Source organism: Colias eurytheme, chromosome 26, assembly GCF_061535395.1.
Source record: "Colias eurytheme isolate Ceu_HAF_F1 chromosome 26, ilColEury1 Martin Lab GWU primary, whole genome shotgun sequence".
Classification (NCBI taxonomy): Eukaryota; Metazoa; Arthropoda; class Insecta; order Lepidoptera; family Pieridae; genus Colias; species Colias eurytheme.
In genome coordinates this window covers 442,486-453,512 of record NC_143005.1, presented here as the reverse complement: position 1 = coordinate 453,512, position 11,027 = coordinate 442,486, and the positions used below count along the sequence as shown (strand labels likewise).

Sequence of the window (11,027 nt, the reverse complement as noted above, 5' to 3'; positions counted from 1 at the left end):
ATTTCCATATGCTTAAAATTATTAAAACACTATAGATACCAAACTACTAGAAATGTATAAACTCTAGGTTATTGCTAATATGCAATAAATCTAATTCTTACTTATGATTCTATTTTTTGGATAGATGTAATAAATGCATTTATTTAAATCAAAACAAATTTACATTTTTAATAAGTAGAAAAACAATCCTTATAGATATTAATTTTCAATAATATTAAAGTAGCTTCTCCTAAAAGACGACCCACCTATAATTTTACGTGCTTTAACCAATTGAGCCCCGAAAGGCCAGATCCAACCGCGACACAATAGATTTTCTATTGTGTCTGTGATTCCGGGGCCTGATGGATTTGAATGTGAATACAAATGCAATTTTTTATTCGTAATATTCAATTATATGATTCTTTACTATTATTATTTTAATATTTTTGTTTTATTGATTGTCAGGGAAATCGTAGGTTGATTTTTGTAACACGGGCAACACTGTCGCAATCCAAAATGGCAGAAAGCGACTTCGGTGCGTTATCATGTGAGCCGATGAAATAATGTTTTCTTGAATATTATCGTCGCGAGTGATTTAGAAATTTGTGAAATAGTGAATTGTGACATAATAAACCATGGCGGATTTAAAATCCCCGCCGTTTAGTGATATTAAAAGACCTGAGGAAGTCGTCCGAATGACGACTAATGATAGCCTGAAATTTGCAGTTCTTATCGGGCTGATTGAAGTTGGACAGGTAACCAACCGCGAGGTGGTCAACACTGTTCTACACCTGGTAAGCTAACCATTTTACAATAACCACAAGTACCAAGAGTAAATCTTATAAGACTCGTGTAAGAAAGGTTATTGCAAGTGCAAGACATTTCTCTCTATTATTGTTATGTTTAATGTTTTTTATTGTTACTCTTAAAATTTGTTAGTTATGTTTATGATAAAAGATAATCGAGTGCATAATATAATGCGTGGCGAAAATATCTATTTTGATTGTTTTAATCGATCGCTTAGTGGTGAATTAAGTCGTGGCTGCAAGGACCGGCGAGCTGTTTGTTTTGATAGCTGTATTAACTTTCAGTAGTAAACAAGAATTTTTAAACAGATTCCATTAATTTGTATCTTAATTACCTTATAACAGTATGGCTATTGGGCTAAGGTGTTGTGGTTAATTAATGCGTAAAATATCGAACGATAGTGTAGGCGGCCAAGAGAGCTGTTTTCATATTGAGCAGCTCTGATTGACTTGATTACACGGATATTTAATTTTTCGATTCTGATATAATTGGACTTGATTGATCTTGAATGATGAAATATAATCACTTATTGTAAAAGTTAAACCATTACATTTATTTACATTTAAATGTTACCTATTTAGGTACCTATCATAACCTTACACACAAACAAATAATGGTTTTGGTAGGTAAATTGTGCCTAATGTTTTGATATTAAAATAAAACCTCTAAGTATCTTTAAATTAAATGAAAGTGAATGCAGGTGTAACTTGTATTGGTTCCGGAAGAATTCTTCCGATGCCCGTGGACCCATCATGGAAGCGGCTGGACGGAACATCGGCAGGCATCCGACATATCCCACGGCCCCTTCCTCTGAGGCCGTGGGTATCTATTCAATATTTCCCCATTTTAAAAAAGTGTAAGTGGGGAAACCACAAAAAAAGTTGTAACTTACGTACTGGATTCTTTATTCGACCTAACTGGAAGAAATTGTCAATCATAAGACCTAACTTTAAATCCCACCGCAACGAAATTATGAAATTATTATGAAATCGATAGTCTACCTAGTTAGAATAACTATTTCGAAAATACAAGCAAAAAAAAAAAAGAAGAAAAAAGACAACAACAAAAAGACTGTATATGTACCTACCTAGGTACCTACTACCTAGGTAGGTACATATACAGTCTTTTATCTACGATAAAGTGAACTTTAAACGGTATGCTTCACACAGAAACCTTTTTTTGTATAAATTCTATACCTAGAAACCTACATGTTTTTGATGAAGCCGTAATTTTTTACGGCAATATACCTACCTACCCAAATGCCCAATACTTGTAAAATTGATTAATGATTTGTTTAGAGCAACTATTAACTATTCTGTGTTTAGAATCCTTTTTAACTTCGTAATCCATTGTTAATGGATATTGCCTATTTACTTATAATAATATTCTACTATATAACCCATGACCCAAATCATAATATTCAACAATTAGGTACCTTCTGGTGCAAGTGTTAAGTAGGTATATTGATTGTAGGTGATGTAAAGAACACAATATAAAATACACATGACTATGTTATACCTATGAAAAAAATATCAATACATATATGTAATTGGAAAATTGACGAAAAGCATAAAATATGTAATTAAGTATATTAATTTAAATATTTAAATTTTTCCACGCGCATCGATGCTACGTAACTATAGTATCGTTTACCACTATCTAGACTAGAAGAGTAAATCTTTAAGCTATATTATCTATCAATATAAACCACAATGCCTTGGTAAAAAATTAATGTAATAATTAAAAAAAATAATGGTCTTAAAAACTAAGTAGCCAACAAATAATGCATCGTAAATTCTTGATAAATAAAGGGTGACCATGGTAACGAAAAAAATAAATATCAATTACCTACTGTACATTCTGACCGAAATTAACAGTGAGTTATCTAGATCCGTACTATCTCGTATTTCATAATATTTTATTATGCTAAGAAACAAAATAAAACATTAAAAATAAATAGAATTCAAAAATTATACCTATAGAAAATAAATATTTTACGTTTTCGATGTATTTATGACGAATCTGACTGGAAAACGAAGAACGAGGTACATAAATAATCAAATTACAAAATAACAAAAAAGTAACCTTAAAAATTAAATTGCAAAATACCCTTCACAATTCAAGCACTATGTATTAATTCCAATTGACCTTTTTCAAAAGTATTTTAATACGTAAGCATTGTGACCTAATTAAATAATTATAATAACGATAACTCGTTGTGCATTTATTATTATTATTAAAAATAATTGACGATTGAGGTGACGCATTTGAACAAAGCTCAATGAATTTGAAATTATTTCAAAAACCATTTAAAAGTGTTTAAAAATCCACAAACGACATGTATCAATCACGCTTATATGTATATGTATACTATGTGTAGTCTTATACTTATTTATTTCATGATTTTTGTGTTCTGCACCATCAACCTCATCATAAAACGTAATTCTCATGATCCTCGACTAAAGGTTGTCTGGAAGAGATCGCTGCTTTAGCGATAAGGCCGCCTTTTTGTACGTGTTTGTTTGTTTGTGTTTTTTTCGTATTGTTTCCTTGTTTTTGGTGCAAATAAAGTATTTTCATTTATTCATTCATTCATTCATTCATTCATTCATATCAATCACGCTTCTTTTTTGTCATTTGCAATACAAAATATATGCAATAATTTGGTAACTTGTGATAACTACAACAAAATCGTGATATTTGCGTGTCTAAAATTTCTAATAAACAATGGCTCTATGGCCGGTATGCAAGAAAACCACAGTTATTAATAACGCAATACATATCTACTCGCTGTTTTGCGGTTTAACAAATTTACAAAATATAGATTTCTATGATTCATATAAAATACATATCGTCTTGATTCGTAGATAGATATGTAATCAAGAGATAACAGCTAGCGCTCTACTAATGTAAAAGCATTGTTAATTCTCACCCATTATAACTATGATATATAAAAAAGCTAGATACGTTACCCGATCTCTATTTTGGCAAGAAAAAACTCAGCTAAGCAAGAAAAAACTCAGCTAAGTGCCCGAGTTTCACTTAGTCACGCACCATTCAGCGTCGTGGCTGGACGTTCTTTTATATTTTAATCGGCAGTTGTTATTACGATGTACATGAGTGAGACATGTATTATGTCTCGTGCGTGAGAGTGAAAGAGAGAACAACTGTATTGGTGATAAAGCGTTAGTAAGTAGGTATGTATTAATTACGCTGTTTTTTAGTGCAATGATGTTGGCGTATGCCGCGTCTAAGAGCTATTACGCACTGTCGACCAGTCGCCGGCGACTGAGTCGCCGGCGACTGGATTTACTCCTGGACGACTGACGACTAAGTGCGCAAGCCCCTATTTAAACTATAGTAAGTCACAGTCGCCGGCGACTGAGTCGCCAGCGACTGGTCGACAGTGCGTAATAGCTCTACTAGTATAATAGAGTCATTGCATTATAAAGTTATTAATCCTATCACTGTGTACAACAAATAACGCTAATACAGATAAATAATTTCATTAATAAGTGAGAATGCAATGAAGTTAATCAAAAGGCGCCAACAATTACGGTGGGAGCTTGTTTCCCCGGTGACGTCACGCGCAGAGCAATCATTGCTTCGTTTCCTCCCAGTTCGCGATGGATGAACGTTATTTATTATGCAATTATCTAGGAAAGAGTCATTTATGCAAGCTTGATATAATTTTTGCTGTTACATGTTAAGTTTTCATTTTTCCTGAATAAGAATGTGTTGTATCTTTACTCCTGTTTATTAAATATACGTATTATGAATTATCCAACTCATAAGGAGCCCTTAACTCTATTGTTTATTTGTGACTTCATCGGAATAATTTAACGTATACAACATTGTATAATTTATTATAAGGCTTTAATCGGGGGCTCTTTTGTTTTCTCAGCTGTGTCAGACATCCTTTATGGTGTTTTAACGAGTCGAAGTATGTACTTGCTATGTTAATTACCATTATCAGGTTAAAAACATTTTATTTCATTGAATAAACTAGACACTAAAATTTACGTAATAAAGTTTATCACATCACAATCACAATAGTTCCATATTTTTGCTTTTAAATGAGGTTGAAACAAAATTCATATCAGCTAAATCCTACATTGAAATATGTTATTCAAATCCATAAACTAATTATTGCTTTCGAAATTTCAGCTAATCAGTTTTTGCGTGAAACAATAACTAATATCGCCTGATCTATCCATTCAAACTGGGATTTATAATATGCGCGATTAGTTGGGTATTAAATGGGTCTTCATTTGTTTTAAATGTAATTAAGTAAAGACTATATTTTTTTATTTAATAGACATTTAACGTAATACATATAAGCAAATATGTGTTACTATAGGATACTTTTTTTGTGAAAATAATTACGGTTTAGACAAAAAATTGTCGCAGCGATGGACAGCTATTGAAATAAAAAAAAAAATGCGTAGGTATACTGTTGTAAAGAGATATGAAATACCAAATTAGTGTGTGATAGGAAACGCTAGTTAGGTAGGTAATTATTCGGGGCAGAGCTGGTTAATTGGTTATTAATTACATTCGGTGTAGCGGCGGGAGATGGAGTGCATTTGGTTACATTGGCTTGATCATTTTAGATTTTGCTTTACGGATTAAATTTATATTTACTATCTACACATTTAAGAGAAACGATTCGATTGCACAGTTCGTGGTTTCAGATTAAGTTTAAATGAATGAGATTATTTCATTCTTTTCTCTTACGATCTTATTAGCAAGTATACGGGCGTCCCACATTACATTATTACATATTTCAATTTAATATCTAGATAATCACTTCTTTAATAGTGGTTTTAAATCATAACTACTTCATTAATTCAATATTTAACCATTGCTCATATTCTTAGTTAAAATGTTAATCAAACAAACGCATACCTTGGCAAAGAAACTGCATATTTATTTTCCGTTTCTATTTCACCACATTATTTAATAAAAGAAGTCACCTTCGCGTCGAGGCTGTGATGAATGCATAACTTGAAGGTCTGTTGTATGCTAATTGTTTCCGAAAATTGTCTAATCTTTTGCAATTTCTGCTAGTTATCATTGCATACCTATGGTTAACAATGCGTAACCAAATTATCATTTATTTTCTAGGCATTCATATATCTTATTACTTATTAGTAACAAGTTATAATTTAGAAGGTAACCTAACTATCTTAGAACGCGCAGATAAATATCATAGTATCGACATATATAATTAGGCATATATTATACGACATAATATATTATGTTATATCCGATAAACACAGTCTTTGCAAGTTCAAACCGCTTTTACCTAATTAATGTTAAGTATGTAATTATAAGATTAAAGAAATTTACCTTATCTGTACCTTTCTTTAAGCCATCCCGAAATACGACCCTTTTATTTGATTCAGCTCTTTCAAAATCCTCTACTAATATAAATAGTCCGTACACGTGTACCTACGTCGTATAACTATATGATAATTCATTCAAATCCTTGCTGTTATAAATAGTCAATGTAATTTAATTATAAACATTATAGCAAGGATGATATTGTTTAATCCTAATAATTATTATATTAAAGTTCTAAAATAACTTTCAAACACAATCGTTTTATTTAAAGTACTTATTACCTACTTGCTATTAGACATTGTTTTATTAATATCAATGAAGTGGCCATAGAATTGAATGCATCATTGTACACGAGTTGCATATTGATTTCGAGCCATAAAAATAGGAACTACAGAACAATGTTCTTTCGTTTCTTGCAGTTGAACAATGCTTATCGATTACCCACCACTTGACAACTATCAAACAAATATTGTGCGTATGGCAGATTGTTTTATAAGCATGTATCTCGTACTTGGTAGAATTTTCTATCGTAAACTGTCTTGAGAACTAAGGTAAACCTAAGCAAGAATATTCGTTTTAGTTAGTTTACACAAAAATATTATTACTTACCTAATATTATTGCGATATTGTAATTTTTAGGCGTTCCAATATCAAACAGTTATATGAAATGACTCCTACCGAAATTGTTGTTTCGCTATATCATAAACCTACTATAAGTAATATAAAAGTGAAATAAAAATGAAACTCAGACTTTATTGAATTACCGAAATTGCTTTTTCTTATAATAGATAATGATGTAGTGTAAAAACCAGATAAATTTTGTTATCTTTATATTATTACTTGTTTGGACAACATTCTTCACAACTACTTTTAATATTAATATAGAAGACATAAATGTATCTATTGCCTTCCGTCCATTTGATTCGTGCGGCACGTTTACACTCTGCTGTGTGGGTTTGCTTGAAGGGTCTAGCGCAGCAAGGTCACGGTCGAGGGCCCTGATGAAGCTGATTATGTTAGTGCCTTGTGTTTCTATTGTATTGAAAATGGAAAATATTACGTCTTATTAAAATTGGACTCCTACATATTTCTAGCTATTGGTGTGATTAGAATATTTCAAAATTCCAAAAACCAAGTTTTTGGTCTTTTATTGCACGCCTCATAAGCGAAGCGTTGAGGTGGGTACTACTGTCACTTCGCGCAAAACATCTGATTTTTCATACTTAAAATGTCTTTATGTATCATACATTGCACTTGTAAGATAATACATACACACACATATTAAGAAAAAACACTATTCTTAACGTTCATGATATTTTTGATGTCATTTTTGTTATTTAAACTAGTTAAAAAACAGTTTAAGAGGGCGTATAAAGCCAGATAATTCTACGATTAAGCATCGCCCATTACGCGCCATGCCGCGCGCCCTCACAATACCCTCATACACCCGGCTCATCCAACGTACGTAAAGTTCATCGCACGCTAAATTATACACAATATTCTTCGCTCGTTCAACGCGTATTTTCGGTAGTTAGTAGGTATGTTGTCTAAAATAATTGTATAAAACAGTGAAGTTGAAATCATCACAAATTATGTAATATGTCTTTTTATTATTATTTGTTTATAATTATTAATGATAATCTATACATATTATAAAACAATAAAAAAACTGTCTGTACGTAATATATAAAAAAAAACAATATTAGGGAAACAGTATAGAGCACGAATCCGTAAAAAAAAGTCTGTCGAAATAGCGAGTATAGATACTATTTTTAAATAAACATACGCAGTCGACGACACACATTCCTCCAGAACTTTATTTTGATTAATTTGGTTATAGTCCATTGAATGAGTCCCTCCAAGGGGGGTCTAGAGTGCGTGAGTTAGTAACGTAAGATGTTTCTTCGGAAACATGTCAAGAGTCCCTAGGTAATAAACATACTAAAACCCCGGGCCACTGGGAGGAGCCCCGGAGTGGGGGGAGGGCGGAAATGGGTCCATTTTTTCATTTTTCGCTTAAACCTCAAAAACGGTACATGTTAGAGAAAAACTTTCAAGGAAAAATTGAAAGGCCATAAAATTATCTACAAGTTGTACCTGAATCATTTTTTCCTATATCCTACCGTTTCTGAGTTATACGCAGTAAAACATGATTTTGGCTCAAACAATTTCAACATCAATCGATCAAAAAATATTTCTTTCTTCCAAAAAACTCAAATGTGCAACTTGTGACCAGTACTGATAGATTGCTCTTAATTAGGTCTATAATTGGTAAAATAAACACATTCCTCCATGGAAGCCTTTAGGAGGAATCGATTGTCAAAATATTATATTAGGGCAGTTTGAGTTACTGAACTTGATCTTTTTATTTTTTTCTTCCAAAAAACTCAAAAGTGCAACTTGTGACCGGTACAGATAGATTGCTCATAATTAGGTCTATCATTGCTAAAAATACCAGATTCCACCACGGAGGCGTTTACGGGGAATTGAATTTTATCAGGGTAGTTACGATACATGAACTTTTTATTTTTTTTCTTCCAAAAAGCTCAAAAGTGCAACTTGTGACCGGTACAGATAGATTGCTCATAATTAGGTCTATCATTGATAAAAATACCAGATTCCACCATGGAGGCGTTTACGGGAATTGAATTTTATTAGGGTAGTTAGTTAAAAAGTTCATGTATCGTAACTACCCTAATAAAATTCAATACCTCCTAAAGGCCTCCATGGTGGAATCTGGTATTTTTATCAATGATAGACCCAATTATGAGCAATCTATCTGTACCGGTCACAAGTTGCACTTATGAGTTTTTTGGAATAAAAAAATAAAAAGATCAAGTTCAGTAACTCAAACTGCCCTAATATAATATTTTGACAATCGATTCCTCCTAAAGGCTTCCATGGAGGAATGTGTTTATTTTACCAATTATAGACCTAATTAAGAGCAATCTATCAGTACCGGTCACAAGTTACACTTTTGAGTTTTTTGGAAGAAAGAAATATTTTTTGATCGATTGATGTGGAAATTGTTTGAGCCAAAATCATGTTTTACTGCGTATAACTCAGAAACGGTAGGATATAGGAAAAAATGATTCAGCTACAACTTGTAGATAATTTTATGGCCTTTCAACTTTTCCTTTAAAGTTTTTCTCTAACATGTACCGTTTTTGAGATTTAAGCGAAAAATGAAAAAATGGACCCATTTTCCCCCTCCCCCCACTCCGGGGCTCCTCCTAGTGGCCCGGGGTTTTAGTATGTTTATTACCTAGGGACTCTTGACATGTTTCCGAAGAAACATCTTACGTTACTAGCTCACGCACTCTAGACCCCCCTTGGAGGGACTCATTCAATGGACTATAACCAAATTAATCAAAATAAAGTTCTGGAGGAATGTGTGTCGTCGACTGCGTATGTTTATTTAAAAATAGTATCTATACTCGCTATTTCGACAGACTTTTTTTTACGGATTCGTGCTCTATACTGTTTCCCTAATATTGTTTTTTTTTATATATTACGTACAGACAGTTTTTTTATTGTTTTATAATATGTATAGATTATCATTAATAATTATAAACAAATAATAATAAAAAGACATATTACATAATTTGTGATGATTTCAACTTCACGCACTCTAGAACTTTTTATTCAATGGACTATTAGATTGTACGACATTTTTCGACTCAGCAATTATTCTAAAAATAAAAATAAAAATTATCCTTTATAAAATATTACAAAGTTCTTCGAAATTTACGTATTATTTTATCGAGAGCTGGTAACTTTAGCAGGTACCTTTCTGGAGTATTTTTTTCTGCGTGGCAATAGTCAGTAGACACAGGTTGAGAGTGAGGGTCCACATTTTCCAAATTTAAAATTGTTCTGTGAAATTAGTAAATTACTTTCAAACAGGGTCAATTTGATTGATTGCATTTGCAAGGCGACCGTAGGAATTAGGTACCTACATAACTAAGTATAAAAAGTGTCTTTGTAAATTGTAGGTACCCACTATGAATGTAGGTATCTATAAATATCGTCGCATGAATACTCAACTCGCGGAAACGAATTTACAGAATTTACACAAATAATAATATCCAAACTCGCCTGGATAAACTTTCTCAAATGAATCTATAGTTTAGGTGGTCTGTTGCGGTTCTGCATCAGGTGTTTCAGTTTTCAAAATAAATTATTATTTTATATTTCCCGGATAATATAATAGTACAGGCTACACAACAAAATAACTTTCATTCAAATCCGTCCAGTAGTTCCGGAGATTAGCGTGTACAAACAAACAGACAAACACAGACAGTTTTTTTTATTTACGGGATAAAACTCATCCTATGACCTTTCTCAGGTCTCAAGCTATATCTGCACCAAAATTAGAGCCCAGACATACATACAGACAGACATACAAAAATTCTAAAAACTATATTTATGTATAGATATGTACTACATATTACTATGTAATACAGATTATGAATATATTATATATATACATATACATATGTATATTATAAAAAAATACCTATTCAATGTAAGTACAGTTTTGACTTTCGTACGAATTTGTTATACCTATGTATAGATGTTATGTATGATTATCTAATACAGATTGTAAATATAATATATATGTACTATTCACAACCGGTTTACATATTATTTATATTATTATTTACTGGAGCGAACATAGGATCTGCCTATAGTAATAATAATAATATAAATCTTTCTTGACTTGATTGATTGCACCGCGACTGTAAGAATTAGGTACCTACCACTATGAATTTTATTTACCTATCTATAGTTGCTGCTGCTATCGCGTCAATACTCAGCCCGCGGAAATTATTTTACAGAAACTAAACTATCTCAAATAGGTAAATCAAGACTTATCTTTTTATATTATAATT

General features: G+C 32.0%; 1 protein-coding gene across 4 annotated transcripts in view; it reads left to right on the top strand.

The window, feature by feature from the left end:
• Nucleotides 1-497: 497 nt before the first annotated feature.
• Nucleotides 498-11,027, top strand: part of rg (A kinase anchor protein rugose) — a 402,779-nt gene continuing 392,249 nt past the window's right edge. For all 4 annotated transcript variants that reach the window (XM_090116635.1, XM_090116634.1, XM_090116633.1 and 1 more), the window contains exon 1: nucleotides 498-773. In XM_090116635.1, the coding sequence (XP_089972761.1) occupies nucleotides 615-773 (159 nt within the window). In that variant the 5' untranslated portion in view covers nucleotides 498-614. The remainder of the gene's footprint in view (nucleotides 774-11,027) is intronic.